At 37.6% G+C, this 21258-nt stretch overlaps 1 protein-coding gene across 1 annotated transcript in view; it reads right to left on the bottom strand.

Annotated features, from left to right (window-relative positions):
* Positions 1-21258, bottom strand: part of MDN1 (midasin AAA ATPase 1) — a 93360-nt gene that overhangs the window by 66954 nt on the left and 5148 nt on the right. Inside the window, exons 2-19 of the mRNA XM_088162059.1 lie at positions 20637-20863; positions 18972-19196; positions 17611-17718; positions 17339-17531; positions 15191-15403; positions 13867-13998; positions 12301-12404; positions 10290-10404; positions 8563-8756; positions 7464-7545; positions 6684-6779; positions 5614-5726; positions 4244-4392; positions 4083-4143; positions 3386-3597; positions 1987-2090; positions 858-1002; positions 114-210 (exon numbers count right to left, since the gene is read on the bottom strand). Coding sequence (XP_088018185.1) covers positions 114-210; positions 858-1002; positions 1987-2090; positions 3386-3597; positions 4083-4143; positions 4244-4392; positions 5614-5726; positions 6684-6779; positions 7464-7545; positions 8563-8756; positions 10290-10404; positions 12301-12404; positions 13867-13998; positions 15191-15403; positions 17339-17531; positions 17611-17718; positions 18972-19196; positions 20637-20863 — 2570 coding nt within the window. The remainder of the gene's footprint in view (positions 1-113; positions 211-857; positions 1003-1986; positions 2091-3385; positions 3598-4082; positions 4144-4243; positions 4393-5613; positions 5727-6683; positions 6780-7463; positions 7546-8562; positions 8757-10289; positions 10405-12300; positions 12405-13866; positions 13999-15190; positions 15404-17338; positions 17532-17610; positions 17719-18971; positions 19197-20636; positions 20864-21258) is intronic.

Here is a 21258-nt window from a genome sequence, read left to right as displayed (position 1 = left end):
CAGACTTGCATCCTCAGGCTTCAGATAAAGCATTCTTCACTGGTCAACTCCTGAAACCAAATAAACTGTGAAAAAGATAGTGACTATTTTGTCCCAGAATCATTATTTCCTACCTGTTTCTTATTCCTAGAGGAAGATTTCTCTTTCCAACATCTGTAGCTGGATTCATGCATGCAAACAAGCGAAAATCAGGGTGACGGACAAGAGGCTCTAAAGCAAAACAGAAATAAAAGACAAAGTTCATGATAAACATAGGCTATTTACATGTTAAATATGGTGTATTTGATCTAAGGCAACTTTCTATTGCTGCACTACTACATTTTCTTAAAAACACCAGCATCAAGAATTTTCAGAGAACAACCCCATGTGATTTTATCAGAAGTACATGCATCTTCACAACAGCCAAAGGTAAGTGAAACCCTGACTTTTTTGTGAGTAGCAAGATATTGTAACAACACAAAACGTTTCAAAACTTATGTGAGCCCAGAACTCCTTTTGTCCCTTTCAGAACAATAGTCAGTGCTTCCCTCAACCAGGAAGAAAATCCAGCCTGGGATGCTCACACAACATTGGCCTCTCTTTGTAGCTCTTGAAAGCAGCATTCAGAGACTGCATTTTTTTCTCTTTACATCTGTAAAAGGAGTTAACTTTCTACACAGCAGCTCCTACAGTGCTGTTGAGAACACACCAGTGTTTTGGACCTCTTGCAAAGAAGTATGAAGTCTGCAAAGAGCACATTGCTCTCTTGTGCACACATACATTTTAATGGTAAATGATCTCAACTTATTTTGAGCTACATAGGACAGGGAACTCACCTGGATACCAAGGTACAACATAAGCAAACACAAAAATAATACCTGTGTCTCCTCTATCTAGTAACACCAGTGACCCAGATGATCCTTCCAACAAACCACTCAGGCACTCCAAAGTCTCTGCTGCAGCCAAGTTAATCTCATCCAATAAAATCCACTCTCCTTTTTTTACTGCTTGTGCCAGAGTACCCTAAAAGTAGGACCAATTTGTTAATTATGTTGCCAGCAATGAAATGTCAACTGAAGCATTCAGATACTGGAAATACTTGGTGTGCAATCTATGGCTTGATTAGACAAATGGCAATTCCAGACCTTTTACAGCAGTAGCAGTTTTACTGCTCTCTCTCAATAAAGCAGCCATTTTGCCAGTCACAGAAGTCAGACAGCTATCATACCATTGTATCAGGTACCAGTTAGATTGGCTCAAATACAACAGATTTAAGATCCCTTATTTGCACAGTCTACCACTGTGGTGAGTATGTGTCACTAACACCTCATGAGAATAAAGTTAATCTGAAGAAATCCAAAGACACAAGCAGTATTATGCTCCTAAGGAATCTGTACCCTGTTAATTAAAACTATACTTAAGTCTGAGGTTCTCCAACTACTCAAAACCACATTTTTTTTATAGAGGACTGATCAACATTTTACACACTTTACATGAAGTTTGAGAGCATATATTCAGATTATCAGGGTGATAATAAACAACTATAAATAAACCTCATGGTTCCTCCTAATCTCACTTAATGTCATTAAAACATATTATAGGTTTGAAATGTTTAGAAAAATAACTTCTAGATAAACAACACAGATTCTTAATATTAAGTCCTTAACAGGAATCCCTAGACAGAAGCATGACCTACTGGAGACTGATCAAGAAGTTGCTCCTAATCTCCTAGAGTTGAAAAGAAGATATGACATACTGAAATTCTTATCATACGAGTCCTAATTCCTGTTATACAGCACTGAATTAATGTGCTACCACAAACCAGTCTCCCACTGTCCATCTCACCACTGCTTCCTTGAATCTGCACATTTGATTTCAGAGTTATCACTGCACACATTTTACTTCACAGCAAGGTTCTTGCCAGGAAGCTATTTATATAATCCTGATTGCAACATCTTTTAAATACTTCTTACACCTCCTAGCATCAAAATGCAAATATCTAAATACCTCAACAAATGCAAAGAGAAGAGCATTTTCTGTCATTTTCATTTGTTGATGAGCATGATTCAGTTTAAGACCAAATGCTTCCCACTTTTCCTTCAGTGGTAAGCCTGCAAGCAAAACAAATTTAAGTTTGCACCATCAGAACAATAGCACAAAAAATGTTTGACAACAGTATTTTAAAAAAGTTGTTTCAAGCAGAGAGATACAAAAGTAAGCTCGAGCAACAAAACATTCAAGTCCTGCAGATGACACACCACAAATTAAAAAAAAATTTGTCTTGTGTTTCGGTTTTGTGCATGTGTGTTTTTTTGCTTTTTAAATTTATCTGTACCCATATGTCAATAGTGCCCAGATAATTTGCTATTCATTCCTAGATGAGGAACAAATACTTATACTGCACTTTTTCCATCATGACTGTGTCCAGTCTCTAATTGCCAGAAACAAGAGACACGTCAAAAAAATAAATCCAAATTTATAACACTTATGACAGAATAATTAATAATGAACACTTCAGTATCAATAATTAACACACTATTGCTCATCAGTTACAACAATATTTACTATAGCACTGATTTTAATTATTTGTTAAAATCACTACCTGAGCTACACACAGCATCAAAATACCTTAAGAAACTTTGCAAATTACAGATTTCAGCTTGTCTTTATTGTAGGATTGTCAATTCTTGCAATGAGTGGCACCTGTTCTGCTGGTCTAGAACCAGTAGCAACTCAACACAAGGTGAAGTACTGACATCACCTCAGCCCCAAAATGGGTAGCAAAGTATAAAACAAGAAAAACTTACTTGGAGACAAAACCACTCTGGAACAAAATAAAGCACTATGCAAGTCAGCACCACTGACAGAGGAACCAAGGCAAAAGCAAGCTCTTAAAAATAATTCCTACCCTAAAACAGTTATTACTTTGGCTTTGGTTTTGTTCTTGCTGTTTGGCTTTGTTTTTTAAACAAAATATGCGAGACATAAGCAAGTTCCAAGACTGAAAGCATGAATGCATTCACAAAGAAGACTGACACACAACCAACCAGGACTGCTCATCAGCACAGCTAACAAGTGCTGAGTGGAGACCAGATGTCAAGGGTACCACAGGGCAGGCAATCTCCACACTCTCAGACAGCTAACAGCAGAGATGAGTTAGGAAAAGGAAAAAAAAAAAAAAAAAACAAAACAAAATCCAACTACTGTTCTAACAGCGTTCTGAATGTCCTGTTGCAATGTTGACATTGCATTTCTCAAAACCAGAAAAATAAATGTAATATAGGGAGAGGAAAAAAACCCCTAAACCTCAAACAAACCCAAATTAAAAAAACAAAAGTCACCAGCATTTATCCACCCTCTGCAGTGGTTTAGCACTAATGTGTGTTTGATCCATCTGAAGTCTTACCAGATGCATTTTCGTTTACTTCTTTATTAATAGCAGATTTATGAATATGTTGCATCAGTTTTAGCAGATCATGCCAACGTTTCTGTCTGTAGCAAGTCTGAATGTGTCCCAAGAACGTTTGATTTTTCTTCCTAGAGAATGTCTGAGAGAAGAGTTCTTCAAAAGACTCTCGCAGAGGGAGCCAGATCAGCTTGTTATCCACAGGTTTGTAACTGAGGAGAAGCAAAAGAGCAATTACTTCTGTGAGACAGAGTCATCTGTGAACTTAAAAAAGAAAACAAGTCCAAAACCAGTTACTTGAAACAAGCTGCATGGGTGAACCCCTGTTTCTGAAGTCTTTTACTCAAGTAATGAACTAATGAGAATTGCACATATTTAAAGGCACCTCATGAGGTGATTTTGTAAAGACAAGAACACCCTGTCTTTCCAATAAGCAAAATATTTGTAATACTACCAAACAGTATGTCCATTGAATATTACACCAGATTTATATTGAGCAGCTTAACCAATTTTAAAGACATTGGACTGTGTTTTTGAATGACTTCATCACACACAGCTCAGTAAAACTGCTCTGCTCCTTCAGCAAGGATACAAAGGTTTGTGCATGCAAACATGTTTATTGAGACATTTATCCTACTACAAAACAGAAACTGCCCATTTGTTCTGCAGAACAACAAAACAGCAGTCAGTGACTCACCCCCCTAAGAGATCTGCTGTGTCACTTTGCTGATTCATGTTGACAACCCTCAAACGGTGTCCTTGAAACAGAGATAAAAAGCACCATCAGCTTGTAGGTTTGTTTGTTTCTTGGTTTTCATATTATCTTAAAGTAAGTTACAATTTTCACACATTATTTACCTGTAATATGAGCTAGGTACTGGACTGTTGAGGTTTTGCCAGTTCCTGTTTCACCAACCAAAAGCACAGGCTCTCCTTTGGCCACACACACTGCAAGCTGTTCAATCAGTACTGCAGATGGCCGTGTGGCAGCAAAGGTATGTTTTGCCCTGGAAAAACAAAGCTTGTTACTCAAAACTAAGATTCATCATGGAGCTCATTTCAATTTTACCTTTAATTGTTTTTTAGCTAAGTAGATTGATTTTTTTAAATATAGGTCAGAAAAGAAATAGTTCTAAGATATCCTTCTAAGATACTTATTTTTTCAATATACAATCTAAAAATTCAGGATTTCCAAATAACTTCCTGTCTTAGGTTGCAATGCAGGATGTATTGGATGTTTCAACCATCTGTTGAAACTAGGTGGGGCAGTGACCTTTATCTTGAGCTGGGGGCAGGGAGGAATATCCTCTGTTAATACCAGGTGGGGCAGTATGCTTCATCTTTTCTGACCCATCCTTTGTCCAGGGAGATATCTTCTGTTAATGGGCCATTGAGTCTCACTGCATGACTGAAAAAATTACATCATCCCATTGTGAGATGTCCCACCCAGGGAGAGGAGACAAGCATTTCCTACCTAGATAAAATCTGACATTTGGAACATCAGAGCAGCCTTTTTCCACTGAATTCCAGAGGAAATCCAGCCCTTTCTACATAATCACTGTACCTTTGGAGGAAAACTGCACCTTTCTCTCCAGGACCACTGCTTCAGCTGTCACACCAGGAGGACTGCAGCCACCATTTAATAGGACTGCTACCAACACCCTGACCAACAGGGCGTCAGGTTGTATTCTGACTGTCAGTGTTTTGATTTTCTGTATTAATGTATTTTTATTTTAGTTTTCCTAGTAAAGGACTGTTAGTCCTATTCCCGTATCTTTGCCTGAGAGCTCCTTAATTTCAAAATTATAATAATTTGGAGAGAAGGGATTTACATTTTCCATTTCAAGAGAGGCTCCTGCCTTCCTTAGATCTGTCTTTCAAACCAAGACACTTCCTGGCCAATGAAGTTAGTGACACATACTACAAAAATCTCCCTCTACAAAGGTAAATCCATCGAAATCAAAGCTGTGGGTCCACACTGCTTTCAAGACACTCTAGCTCAAAGAAGCTGAAAATCTCCATGCCAAAAAGAATGCTGCCAAAAGAATGATGCAGACACTCCTAAAAATACACAAGGTAAAACTCAGATTGCAAGGGAAAGAGCTCTCATGCTCCTTTCATTAGAGTGAGAATACCAAATTCGCATTTTCCTTGACCCTGTGACCTGCAGTCTATTCCGTTCCACCACAAAATATCTCAATTCACATGGAAACGACAGGATATTCTACCTTTGTACAGTGAGAGCCTGGATCTGCTTCTTCACAAGAGTCACTCTTCCTACAGAGACTTCTTTTTCCCGTATTGAAATTTCTGGTTTATAGAGTTCACAGAAGAACTCCACCTGTGAAAAAAGCATCAGCATTTCCAATACTAATGTTGTTTACATCACAGTAAGAACACCCACACCATGCTACCAGTATTACTTTGCAGCAAGTTAATTTTTAATGGTAAAATTATATACTTTGCAGGTTTTACATAATCATCACCTAAAACACTGAAGGACCTTAGAAATGTTTTTATCTGTACAAACACCTTTCAACTTAATAACTTGGTAAAAGTCTTTGCCACTATATCTACTTCATCTACTTCCATGGTAGTCCAACTACACAAACTTGAGCAGTTACTTTAACAATAAACAAACAATCTCCCTTTAAAAAGCCCTTTTGTATAAACAAGGATATTTTGCCAGTTGCAGGGAATAATACATTCCTGAAATGAAATAATGCAAAGAAGGACAATTAGAAAAACCCACACAAGTTTCAGGGATCCATCTGTCAACCTAAAGTAACAATAGAGACTTCTAGAGACCAAATAAATTATTTCGTTTAATTCTGTCATTTATAGAGCTCCGGAGAGGCAGCTGATTTTGTAATCAGTGAGTATGGAACAAGTAGCAGTAAAGACCATGCTTCTCTCTGATCACTCCATTTAAGTGATTAACATTCACTGTAAACTACCCAAGAAAAAAAACACATTCTTTGCTACTCTGTGCATCCAGTGGTATCATATGCTTAGGCAGCTGTGCTGTTCCAGCTGTGAAATCCTTTTGTATCATGAGGCCAATTGCTCTAAAACAGGTTCCCTGGAACTTTCAGAGAAAAAAAAAAATGCAGCTGAACATAAAATTGGAGAAAAACATATCCTGGACTGGAATAGAAAGCAAAAAAAACCTGTTTGGAACAGAGAGGTGGACATAATTTTAAACAAAAAACAGGATAACATAGTTCAATTAATCATAGAAAAATGCAAGCTATAGGATACTGCAAATTAAGATCATGTTAATTGTAGCTCAACATACCTTTTTTTTGGAAATGTTTAGGTAACTTCCAATAATTTTTGCCATTTTCTGTCTGCTCCCTTGGTTGGACAACATGGCTGTGAAACAGTCCAATGCCTGTCAAGGGGAAAAACAACTTCTTGAAAACTAGTTTTATATGATTTTATCTGACAAGCACCACCTTAATCTAAATGAACCTAAATCCAATCCAACCACTGTAAATAAAACTATTTCACTGTGCTCTGATTTAGTCAAACAACAGAGTTCATAAAGATGCAGTAGGAACTTCTAAACTCTGTAACGTAGTGGGTTTACACCAAAAATTTAAACTTTTCAATGCCCAGTCACAAAACCTATTTTTAGACAAATGCACCAAAATGGAGAAGGAAGTACCATTGTAAGATCACATTGCCTGTCAAAAGAGCTTCTGACAGATGTACACCCAAAAAGTTCCTAACCTATACTGTAAACTGATGAATAGGTAAGCAGAAAAGCAGCCCCCTATGACAAGAAAAAGAAAGGTCTCAGCCATATGCAATCACAGCTTGTATCAGCTAAAATTATGTTGCACCACGCTGTTTGTATGATAGCAGTAAATTCTTTTAGCACCTTGCTGCAAACAACTTTCCTAGTAGCAAAAAAAGCTTCTGATCAGAGATCACAACCATTCCAACTACAGTCCAATTGCTTCAAATAAAAATGAACAAATTCCCATCTCACATTCCCAAATAGAGGATTTTGTGAGACAACACCAGAATTTGAGATCAACTGGATCAATTCCTGGATCAAGTCTTACCGCACCTCCTGAAAAATATTCACTGCTGTGGTTGAAGAATTACTGTCAAAGTTGTAAGCAATCCTGCTGCACCAATTCAGAAGGTCTCTAAAAAGAAAAACCAAGAAGATTTGGTACAAACATGCCAAAATACAGCATCTTCTTTAATGTTCAACTTAGGTCATGACATCATCTTCCGGCACTTGCACGTGTAGTTGTTGTGCAAGTTGTACACGGGAAGACATGAAGAGGATGATAATTCTGAGGAGCAGCTGAGCACAAAGACCAACGTTGCTTATAAACAGATAATGCATACACCATTAAATCATAAGGTAACTGTAAAACTCAAAGGCATTACAGAATCCAGAAAGGTATAAACCCCCCCTTTTTTCAAGATACAGATTCCTTACCAACAACACGATCTTCCAAAAGGCAAGAAAAGGAAACTTTGTTTTAGAGAAAACGGATGTTCTTACGCTCCACAAAAGTATCAGGTACTACCCACACCTAGCATTTAATAACTAATCCACAAAGCACTACTGATTACAGAAATTCCAGATGAGTAGAACTGACATTTGGTAGGACAGGAAAAAATAATTCAGCAAGCTACATTTCATCACAGAATTTCCAAAATTAACAGTACATTACAGACACAGTTATTTTCAGTCACCTTAAGCTATAATGCTGAGAATGTTCAGCATGAAATTATCTGGATAATATACTCAGTTACTGAAAATGCTGTGTTCTAGCTACTGAGAGAACATTATACAGCATCTTCCAGTTCTTAACTAGTACTGACATCTTGTATTAACAATAATTAAGATTAAATTCATATGGCCCGATGCCAACTAAGTACTGCATATGACAAAACCTATACATCCCCTCACACCTCCCAAAAGGTAAGTATAGCAAATAGGAAGTTTAAATAATCCAGAATGAGTTTCTTTAAAATACATATTAATCATTATTCTAAAACAAAAAATGTATTTTCCAGCTTTTACAAAACTCATATTTCATTATTTAAGCTTTTACTATTATTTCTAAAAAATTAAGAAAAGTAACGAAAATAAACCCTTCTATCTCTGTAGCTAGCTGACTTCCTGTGAACATGTAAGAAAAGACAACCTTAGAGATAGTTCTCGTCCCTCCAGATTTGGTTTCTTAAGTTCTGATCTCGATTCTGACGTTGATTCTGGCACTTGACTGGAGCCAACAGCAGTGTCTTCTGGTGCCTGATACTTGTCTCCTGCAAGGTCAATGAAAATGCCTAGCAAGTGATCTGTCACGAGAGCAAGGTTGGGGTATCTCCTTTGGAGGACCTGAAACCAGGAACAAAAAAGAAAAAAAATGAAACAAAACAAAAACCAAAAAACCCATCCATGTTGGAAAGAAATCAACAGCACCCCAGCTTTTACCGGGAGACACTTCAACAGATATTTTAGCTAGCAAGCCACATAAAACTGCTCTTATCTGAATCTCTTATCTGCAAGAATAATCTCTTATCTGAAGAATGTAGAAATTATGACTACTATGATAATGATTTTGATGCCAAAAATGAACTTTGCCAACTCTACTCCAATTCATTCAATACATTTGCACAAATACGAACAGGAAGAAGAAAATGTACATTCTATCCTATCTGAACACAAATCATGACCATCCAACTTTACAATTACCTCCTGCCCTTCTTTTGTGACTAAATTAATTTGAGCATTCAAATTGTCTATTCACTCTGCTGACAAAGGCACATTAATGGGATAATTTTTCTTCTGTAATTTCCTTTCAGCTCAGTTCTCTCCACTAAAGCTTGCCAACCAAAATATTGCTTCCCAAAATTACTTTCCATAGATACAAGCCAGGAAAACTGGTCCTACCCTGCCAGACTGACTTTTAAGATTAACAAGAACGTGAGTCTGTTTTCAAGGCAAGCAGGTGGGTATTCTCTAACACTGTCTCTGATATTACTCGAATTGTATTGCTAAATTTATACATTTTTGTGACTTAAGTCACAAAGTTGCAGAAAAAGAATAAAAAGAACCTAGTGGTAAGCGTCACAGCTAACATTCAAGTTGTTTTTTTCAAAAGGTTTTGATAGCTATTCTTGCCCCATCCTAACAATTAGATGACAAATGTCAAGAAAGGAATAAAACACAGATATTTAAGGCCACCTATAAATGTGCTGGCTGCTGAATGAGTCCAAAGGAGTGAATGAATTGTACTGAAAAAACTATCTCCTTCATTCTAGAAAATTCAGAACTTTCTCCTCAACTCTTCTGCTAGATTTCACTCCATTTTTCCTCAGCCAAGGGCCTTTTAGAATCAGATCCTGTTCTGAGTTCTGTATCACAAGGAGAATCTCCAGAGAATGCTATTTTAATACAAGTGCTGGGCTGCTTTAATCTTCTGCAAAACCACACAAACCAAACACCTCCCAGATATGCTAACAGAAGAAAAATGTTAATAGAAGCAGTTATTTCTAACTGATAAGCAACCAACTATTTTTCAACTCAAACCTTAAAATGAAGAGTAAGTTCAATTTTCCTTTTTGCTATTTGTCACTGCTTTTAAGTCTCTGTGGGCTAATAAACAGCAAAGTAACTTCATTCTTAGACCCACACAAAGCACAGTTGTGTCTGCCAAGGCAAGTTCCAGGAATCCTTGTTCAATTCACTTCGAATTTTCCTGACAAACTGCCTGTTTACTTCAAAATTGGCAGCACAAAGCTGAAATTGTAAGGGTCTATTGTAGAACTTGAAGATAAAATAAGGATTCAATTAACTACTGAAAAACATTTATTACCCTAAGCTGAAACAATTAGTCACATGCCACAATGGAGCAACACAGCCTCATACCTCCTTAAGTTCTCCTTTGCTCATGTTATCCAGATGTATTTTGGTCCAGTATTTGTCCAGAAGAGCAGCATGGCTGCTTTGCTGCCTGTACCAACCTCCACCACAGCTGAATATCCTAAATCAAAACAACAATGAAGAAACACAGCATGCTGAGTGTGGCTGAAGAATTCAGCATTTTCCGTGCATTTCTGTGCATCAAAGAACATGTTACATACAGCTTCCAGAGCATAATGCAACAAATATAAATCACACTGTTTGTCACTGTACTGTCATGTACCTCACCTTGCCTATCCATGCTTTCCAAATTACTTGTTATCACAGTGTTTTTCTTTCTATATGGCAATATCTCCATAGAGATGCTTTCAGAAAGACTTACTGTCAGTTGTCTATCAGAAGCAACATACAGAATTCTTTGTAAAGGGAGAAACCAGACAGGAGTGGCCCGTGAAATACCTTAAAGGATTTGTGATCTTACTGTAGAGATGCAGGAAAAGCATCTTCAGCCCTGCCCCCTCCACAGTGTTTCACAATTATTCTTCCTCATCCTACAGACTCAGCTCTTTCCATCATACATTTCATTCCCTTTGTTCTTTTACTACAGAAATAATTATTCAGCCATGTGTTTTTGCACATGCAAAGCATTAGATTTGGGGTTGTGGTTTGGCTTTTGTTTTCTGGTGGGTTTTTGTTAAATTTTTTTCTTCTCTGTTGTATTGTGTTTGGTTCCAGTTGTTAAATACTATTTCCCAGCTGTAAACTGCAACAGATTTATAGAATCTACTCGAACGAGCCTAATGAAAATTATAATTTGCTGCTATACAAACTGTTCACTGATGTGCTGGTTTTGGCTGGGATAGAGTTAAATTTCTTCATAGTAGCTGGTGTGGGACTGTATTTTGCATTTGTGACCAATACAGTGCTGATAAGACAGATGTCTTAGCCCTGAGCAGGGCTTCCAGAGAGGCAAGGCCTTTCCTGCTTCTCAGAAAAGCACTAGCACCACCCCAGCAGAGGAGGGTGAGGGTACACGGGGAGCTGGGGAAGGGACATGGCCAGGAGAGCTGATCCCAACTAACCACAAGGATATTCCATATCAGATGGGGTTGAGCCTAGCATGTAAAGATGTGGGAAAATAGAAGGATAGGAATGCTCAAAGTCATAGGGCTTGTCTCTTTATTTGTGTGGAAAGCTTTTGCTTTACCTAAACTCCATCTCAACCCATGATTTTTCCCACTTCTACTCTTCCAACTCTCTCCCCCATGCTGCTGCAGGGGAGTGAGCCAGCCTGTGTGGTGTTTAGTTGCTGACTGAGGTTAAACCATGACAACCATGCATACAGAAATAAAAATTCTTAGCAAATGAGGCAACTAAAGGAGTTGAATACAAAAGACTCAATTCCAGAAAAAAACAGATCAGGAGACTAAATTTACAGAAGTAAGACAAAAGCAGAAAAATTTGTTAGAGGTTTTGAAATAAACTACAAAGCCTTTGAAAACCATGTAACTGCCATTCCCCATACAGACCCCCTGATCTTTAACCTTGATATAATATTATGTCTTCCTAAACAAAAAGTCATTTTGACATCCAAGGCACAAGCCACTACTACAGTGAAACAATCAGGCAGAGTATATTTTATCTTTTTCTAGTTAGAAAACATTATAAAGTCCTGTATCAATGCAAGACTTTCATAACTACTACTAATAAACCTTTTTCACACAGTAATTCCTAAGAGTGATATTTTGTCTTGGTGATGGGCTGGTTTTGTAAGGTTCCTCCTAGCAAGGTTCATTCTTTCAGCCTTGTTGAAGTGATTTTTCTGTACAAAGACTGAGATTCACCCCAAAGCTGCTTTCAAGTGAAGAAAAAAATTTCACAGTTTCTATGACTTATATTGCTTGTTAATTGGAAATTGCTAAAATATTCCTACACAAGTACCTTTTTAGTAAGAAGTACTTTGGACTGAAAAGTAGGATACCCATATTCTCAATCTCATCTAAATTTACAAACTTACCTCCTGGTTGCAAAAAATTGGAATCCTGGTGCTACTTTTAAACAGTCACCACGACCAGGAATCAGTAACTCTCTTTTCTCCAAAAGAGGAATCAGCACAGAGATCTGGAGAGAAAAAGAAAAATTATAAAACTTTTTTTTTCAGTGACATTAACAGACAGCACAAGCATCCACACTTATTTCACACTTGAGATGCTGGAGCAATGCCAATGAGCACCATCACATTGCCAGCAACTGCTATTCCCAGACATACTTTCAAGTGATGTTAACAGCAATTGAAGAGTTCCCAGCAATTTTAATCAGCGCTGCAAGTCAAAGGTGTAATGTTTACTTACCTTTTTTCCTCCTGTGTTCAAATTTAATGATAAGAGAAAAGAAATGACAGCCTTTACACTGCAAGTCCAAATCAGAACTGTTTATTTTTAAATTATCAAATGACTTATTAGACATTCAGATCAGAAGCTCTATTTTGTTTATCTGCCTGAATGGAGATGACCTGTGTCTCAAAAATGTCATTCTCAAACATTAACCCTTTTCAGTGTATACACTGTCAGCCCAGGACAGTTTAGTATCTATTTAAAGAATCTACCCTTCCCTGGGGAAGTACAGTAATGGTGGTGGAAAAAAAGAAAGAAGGTATGAACACACCAACCCCTCAGCACAGAGGAAGGCACAAAGAGATCCTTTGATTTGGAGAAAGCAGACAGGATGCCTGCAGGGAGGACCTGAAGAAAGGGATTTGATGAATGCAGAATACTACTCAGGGTATGCTCATCATGAGTGCAATGAGTTGAGTCCACAGAAGCCAGTAAGTGCATGACCCCCCAGCAGTGACCTGTCTGTACTTACAAGCAATATCCATTTGCTTTCTTATAAATTTTCCATTTCTATATCAGAAGCCTAGAACCTAATAAACAAACTGACAGGTTATTCAGTCACACAAAGGATGCTTTATGGAACAGATATGAAAGGAAACAAGCAGAATGTCCAGCAGGCCTATGCAACAAAGTATCTCTATCACACCATTCTTGCAAATTACTTGTTTTCAGTAGCCATTACTTCCAGAGCAAGGATGGATGACTAACTAGTTGCTCTGGAGCCAAAAACACAGGAAATCTGTTAAAACTTATAATGGTAAGTGCAACAGCACATTTTTAATACCTAAGAAATGTGTAAGAAAAAATATGTGGAAGGGAAAAAAAGCCCTACAGAACAAAACACACAAAAAATTTCTTATTACCAGCACCAGCCTCATATATTGTCAATATTCTGTGGTGTTTAGGGTCACATTTGGTTTCAAAAACTGTAACATTATTAAATAGACACATTATCAGTGTCAATTCCACTTTTCTGAGTAGCATCAGTGTCAGGATCGCAACTACTCTGCAACAAACACAAAAACTAATGAGGCATGCAAACGTGAAAAAAGGCAGGTAAATTCTTTCCAACCCCTTCTAAAGCAGCAGCATTTGCAGCGTGCTGCTACAGAACCCTGGTGAAGAGACTCCCAAAACTGCCATGATGGGAATTAAGACCAGCACCTTAAAGCAAACATAAAGGCACATACCACATCCAGAGGAGCATAATCGATGTCCTCCAGAAGTATCCAGTGACCTTTGGTAACAGCTTGTGCCAAGGTGCCAGGCTGCCACACAAACTCCCCTGGCACATCTGTGCATCGATACATCCCCAGCAGCGTCTGTGACAGAAACAATGCACTCATCAGAGACCTGGGCACCACCTCCCCAGAGCAAAGGATGGCAAACACGACCAAAGCTGGGACACAAGTGACACTAAGCCTCCACCTTACTAAACAATCTGTCTGGCAATCTGTGCCCAGTATTGCAATTTTTTTAATTAGGAAGAAAAGTTTCCTGCCTCCACTGGCAATTTTCACTGAAACTTAATAATTAAAACAAATCAGGTAATTGGAAGCTAATTTATGAGCTACACCATCCTAATTTACAAGCAATATAAAGTGACAGAAAACTGTCTAGGGTCACACCAAACTCTAGTTTATGTTTTTGAAAACCTGTGACTAAGGTAGTATACAGAACTATAAGGTGAGTTATTCAAAGGTAAAATCCAGTCAAAGCTTTGCTTTTCTCTCAAATTTGAACCTCAATATTTAAGCATTGCTTTAAAAATTGTGTTTGTGATTTTACTGCTACATATTTTATACCTTCAACTTCACCACCTTTTCTTAAATATGATGGCCTTAGTCTTGCACATGAGAAGATACAGTTGTGAGATGGTGAAACCAGGTGCTCCATACAAGCAAAGAAGATGCTTATGCATGCTAATAAAAACCTTCTGATAACTTCTGGCAGATATTGACCACCTTCGAAAACTAAAAATAAATTGTGCCAAACAATGTAACTGAAGCTCGGAAATTCTCTATGCAAAACAAGAGGTGAAATTATCTACAGATAGAGCTTAATCGTTATTATGCAACTGCAAGTCACCTCAATACCCTAGTATCTTACTTTACCTCAGCTTTATCACAAAGAAAGGTATCAGATTAAACTGACATTAGCTCACTTAAACTGAAATAAAAACGTTCATACAACCTTTGGCATCAGAATCCTCCTTTTTCCAAAACAAATCAATTTTTTTAATTAAAAAAAATCAATAAAGCTCTTACACATAGAAAAACCCTGATAAAACATAATTTGAATTATATAGGTTCAGTACAATTATACAAAGAACTTAAAACCTACTGGAAAATAACAGTTATTTTCCTTGTTTATTGATTCATTCTCATCAATATTAAGACCAGTACTAAAGAGTTGGGCACTGTACGGTCCTTGAGTGAAAACATTATTAGAAAACTAAATCCATGCTTTAAGTTAAGTGTCATGATCCAAATATAAAACAAATCCATCAGTTACCTTACTATCAGTTTGATCTCCAAGCTGAACTTTCAAAATATGAGGAGGTTTTGCTCTTCCTGTAACAGCCGCTAAATATTCAATTAAAGAAGTTTTGCCACATCCTATTGGTCCTTCTAATAAAACAGGAGTTTGATATGCTACAGCAATAGCAAGGTTTTGAAGATTTGTGAAGGCAGATTCAACCAAAACAAAACCGCTGGTGTAATTTTCCTGTTCAAACATAAAATTTGGGTTACTACACTGAAATTGCTTTTCTTACAGTTGTACAACATAGAACAATTAGGAAAGTGAGTCTAACAACAAGAAAAAATTTGGCCTGCAGATCTGCATATAAAATAAAGGAGTCTAAAGTTGTATTTCTTGACAGATATTAAAAGATTTCATCCAAAACCTATTATAAGTGAAACCCTTAATGAAAAGTATACATACAACTTGATCCCAAGGGGAATTCACACTAAGTTGTCAGTACAGCCATAGTAACTATTCAGTCATAACTCATGTCAATTAAATATGATTTTCAATATGAGCGAAATTAAGTCATCAGAATGGATGCAAATAACAGAACAAAACAAACAGCAGTTGCATTCAAATGATGCAAATATGAATAATAAATTAATGAATGTATTTACTTCTTTCTGTAGAGGCCAAAGTATAAGATCATTAAACTCAGTGAATGAAGAAACAGGTATATTCAATAATATTTGCATTTTATTCAAACTTAAATGAATTCAGTTTATTGAATGGTAATTAATCAATGCTACATATAGTCTCCAAGTATTCTGACACTCACAGTCACTTACATATCTATATATGGCACAAAAATTAGTGCTTTGTGCCAAAAGGCTCAGAGGAAAGAAATCAGAGCATTGAAACAAGTGTCTTGTATTTAAGTCTGACCTTTTTTTCAGAGATAGCTTGATGTACTTCTCTGGAAACAAGAGAACCTCCTTCCCCTCACAGTTTCCTCCTATATCTTCATCAGACCTCCTAAGCTGTCACTGGAACCTCCCTATTGTAACTGGAACTACACTGTAGACCAGATCAGTGGAATACCTGGGGCTATTAAAAAAATAAAAGCATTCCTTTCAGGGAAGTTTTCTGCTCCCTCAGAGACAAAGAGTATTCTTTCAGTTTATAGCATGGCCTGGCTTCAGCACAGCTGCAGCAGCAGTGATGCTGCCATGGGAGTAAGAATCTTCTTAAACAGCTCTACAGTTTCCCCTGCTACAGTGAATTCCAAACTACTCTCTCAATCCTATAAAAAAATCCCAAAAGGCTAGAAAACAGTGAATTCAAAAACAGAAGTGGGAAGAAAAACCGGGTGGGGGAAGAGGAATTTGGAGGGAAAATCTTCTTCCTTTGCTTCAGCTACTCAAACAATTCTGGACACTGGTAGTCTCCATTCATTTTTCTGTCCTTTTGTAGATCACTGTTACAAAATTAAATAAAAAAACTCAGCTAAGAGCTAAACCTCAAAAGGTACCTAAAGGAGAAGAACAGTCAGGAATATTGGCTGTAGCTACAAAGAGGGATCTGAATAGCATAAGTTTAATAGCAATTTAGAAGAAAAAAGGTTAAATACTGTCTGTTTAAAAACGTTTATGCCTTCGATGGGCTTCCCAAAACGGCAAGGCACTATATTCTGCATTATATTTTCTCAAGTGGCTACAGTAAATTCCTGCTCACTTCCTTTCTCCTTTCTCTGCCTTCTAGAAGAGTTTAAACAGCAGCCTTGTTTTATTTTCAGAGAAGAACTGATATGTTTGGAGAAAGGTTGCATATAAGATGCCTGTATAGCACAAAAATCCTACGTCATGCAGGTAAAAGCAACTGTCCCAGATCGTGGCTTTAGTCAGCTATGGATTGTCACCCTAACTGAGACTGGAGTTACTACATAAGGCTGAATATTCTTTGGTAGTATGTTTGTACAAACTGCTACATGAAGGTAGAATGAACAACATTATTGCTCCATCACTGCAGAGCTTTTTTGTGGTGCCTGTATTATGCAACACTAATTTACAGCACAGAAAGATACACACGCTACCCACAGTATCTCAATACTGTCTAATCAGAAAATAAAGTCACTTCACTGTACTTAGAAACTCGTAAAACAAAAATGTACTGATATAACTGTGGATCACATACCTGCTCTTCAGAAACATGCTGCAGTCTAGGCAGCACAATGCCACAGACAGCCACTACATGTGCAGAGAGGTCGCCCGACACAACGTGCCCTTGGGTATAGTGCAGCTCTTTCTCCTTTTGCCAAAACGAGGAGTCTGGATTGGCCAAAAGCAAGGCTTGTTCCACATTCTGCAGCTGAGATTCTTCTAGCAATCTGTGAAACCCATGTTTATTAACTCAGCTGAAAGCCATCAAGGAAAACAAATAGCCTTTAAGATTTTAAAAGTCCTTACTTCAGCCTGAAATGTATCAGCTCCTCAGGATTGAATATCTTCTTCAGGAAAGATAATTTATGCTCATCGTTCATGCATGTAACCAGAGCAAGACAGTTTGAAGTGTACCTAAAAATTACATTTAGAACAAAGTATGTCAAAACAGTTTTGAGAAATGTAGTTCGACACGTGTCAATTGCATATTAAAATATCAAGTTTGGAAAAGTGCAGAAAACTTCATTCATAGAAATTATTTTAGCACTATGCTTAACATTCTTTCAGATTAGACAAATATCTCAGAACTGAGGAAAGCAATTCTATCGTGGCACAGTTTTAATTTATACACCAATTAGCTAACATTTCTCTGAAGAACTGAATTATCAGCAGAAATATAATAAAGGAATGCACTTTCCTAAGTAAATGAAGGTTAACAGATGAGACAAGGAAAATGAAGTAATCTTTTTCATTTTTTTTCCTCCTACCATTTCCCTTCCAAAATTGCATTTCATGCTATTTCTAAAGTAAACTTAATGCAATGAAATCAATTCTGAGTGCCTAAAAAAGCCAACAACTCCCAAGTCGTGACTACATAAAGCTGTCTTGCAACAAAGGACCATTTAATATAAATCATAAACCAGTTTTCATTCATTATAATGCTGTTTTTAACTTCCAAGAACAGAGTTTTCAATGAGTGTGATGGGGGAAAGAAAAGTAGGCGGAAAATTGTTTCAGGACAAATGTTTAAAAGCCAGCTCATTCACTTACTTGAGACTATTGGTTGAACACCAGGTAAACCAATTCCAGTCAATGAATTTGAACTACAAGTCCTATCTCTTTTTTTGATACTAAGTATCCCATTTTGAAGAGTTTCACATAAATTATAGATTTGACAACACTCTTGGTTCTGCCCTTCCTAAATTATACACCTTACTTAAATTATGTGTTACTAACACAGTTCTGAATTTATGTTTTGAAAAGTGAAGCCTATTAAGCATCTTTTTTAAAATAAAAAGCACTATCAGTAATACCACTGACATAAATAGGGCAGAGCCTGTGATTAGGCTGAAGCCCTGTGAGCAGACACCTAACATGAAAGATCTGACCAAAATCCCACACGAAACCTCTAACAAAGCCAATACAAAGCACAGCTTAAATAAGCTAAGTTTTACAGCCACTGAGAAACCTACACACAGACAACTAAAAAAATAACCAACTTGGGCAAACTGAAATTATTTGGAAAGATTCTCTAGACCATAATTTTAGCATTACTAAGAGCCAGCCTAAAATTCACTTTGCGATAGATCACTACAGCTTTCAAAAGGTCAGTTAAGAAGTACAAGTACAGATACCATTGGTATGGATTCCTGGAGGTTTTAACTTACCAACGGACTAAAGTGTCATGACTCCTTAGGAGTGGAACACACACGCTCCAGTCCCAAAGTTCCCGGAAAACTGATGGCTCCTTTTGTAAAAATCTATAGGCAGCCTCCATGAGGTCCCGTAACTTCATTCGTCTGCGCCCATATCGGACTGTGTTTGCATCTGAGCTCTCCAGGAAAAGCCTCTGGAAAACTGGTGATGTAGTTTTGAAGTATCTTAAAGCAAATCTTTAGAAGAGAGAAGGAGATGGAACACAGACATGTATGTCAGAAGAAACGCACTAACAAAAATGTCAGGGCACATGTTCTAAGACAGTAATTGAGGGCACTAAGAACTGTGACCTATAATTAACTTTGTCCACACAGGGTAAGACAACCACTTCAGCAGCCAGCTGACAACAGACACTTCATTCACCTTATTAGAAATCAGTATTTAACTATCAAGGGGAAATTTGCTTAAAACTTTGATTGCTCTTGTTCACTGAAAAAGTAATACTGATTCCTACTTATGTAACTTTATATTCTACCAGCCTGGAGGTCTAATATTAAACTCGGGGATTTTGACTGTGAGCTATTTTTGTGGCAGCTGTTTTGCTTTTCTGTAGCTCACAGACGAAAGTCAAATTGCATCTTACAACACGATTTAATTAAACTGTGTTTGAGACTCATATTTACTTAATAATAATTTCTCTTAAAAAATGCATTTGTTATTGCAGGATACAATTCAAATCCTGACATCACCTCTCTTCACCAGGAACACGAACAAGAACATTCTGCCAGGATGAAATGTTAACTGCAATGTTAATGGTTAATGACTCAAACAATTGGCCATTTGTAAAGGAGCAAGCAGTGCTTTGCTGAGGATGTGCAGGGTCACAGCCCAGGGGCAGAGCGGGTGAGCACCCATCACCGGGGGCTACAAGCTGGGATTTGGGCCACATCTGGAAGAGACCAGTAAGAAGCAAATCCTGCAAGGTGCGATAAAGCTTTCTATCATGACAATGTCTTCCCTTACACAAGCGGCTCAGATGTGAAAGCCCCCCTCGGGGAAGTACTGGGACATTCACACTGAAGGTTTTCATCCCTTCTGATGGAGCATAACTGGCTCAACTACATTAGAGATGAATCAAAGATGCACAAAGTGCCCCCAGATTCACTTTTAGGAACTGCCACCAAAGAACTGGTCACGATCCACAGAGTTGCAAAACAGCGTAAAACTCCCCCCCACCAGGGGAGGTGCCTCGGCATTCCCTCCTGAACCTGAGTGTTTATTAACCCAAGAAATTTTGTGTTCCATGGGCTTCCCCCACCTCCTGATGGATCAACACTTCGACCATCACTTGGACCAATGGACACTGAAACTGCAACACCCAAGTCTCACCACTGGATCCGTGGGTAGTGAGATCTTTCTGGTTTTACCCTCTTCCTTTCTATTCTTAGCCTCTTTCTTTCTTTTCCCTTATACATTTTCTTAAGTGTTATTTTTTGTGCTTATAAATTACACAGACATACATATATGTATATATATTTATACAAAAACACCAGTCAGTCAGGATCCTTCTCTCAAATCCATCCCAAAGGATCTATTAACAAGAACGTGAGCTACCCTGCCTCCAGGGGCAGGCTGTAACACCTCCAAAGTTCAAACATTAACAAATCATTACTCACGGCAAAACATCAGGGTGGTCAGCAACCAGCTTGCTCATTGCTACACACAGCCTTTCATGGCGATCATGGTTGATTTGGCCACCAGCTTTAATAGCTTCTGCATTTCTTTCCAACAAATCCAGCAGGATGGGCCGAACTTGACGGCCGATCAATACAGTACATTCTTTATCCAGCAATAACTGCGCCAAAGTATTGAGGATGCACTGACGATCCTGCTGAGTCCAAACCTAAAGTAATAGGAAGTGAAAACAGGTTAAATGGAAAATTATTTTGACTTTAAACTTCAGAACTATTCATGCAGGAGTCAGAGTGAATTTTACAGCAACAAATAGCTCAAAACCAGAAGGGAATCCAAAATCCCAAAGCAAGTACTCAATTGACACAGTTCTCAGTACTTTAAAAAAAAATTACAATACAGAATGAGGAAGATGCAGAACGATACTCTAAACAGGAATTACAAAGTAGTCCCAAAATCCTAAATCATACTTTACAACTACAAGAAAAAGCAATTTGTAAATTTTTTTTTAAAGAAAAAGATTGGGAAAATGTTGAAACAACTAATACATCTTTCTTCCTAGAATTTCCATTGATCTTAACAGCCTGGTCTCATGACAGCCAAAAA

This window comes from Sturnus vulgaris, chromosome 3, assembly GCF_052056855.1.
Source record: "Sturnus vulgaris isolate bStuVul1 chromosome 3, bStuVul1.hap1, whole genome shotgun sequence".
Classification (NCBI taxonomy): domain Eukaryota; kingdom Metazoa; phylum Chordata; class Aves; order Passeriformes; family Sturnidae; genus Sturnus; species Sturnus vulgaris.
This window is presented reverse-complemented; position numbering and strand designations above follow the sequence as displayed.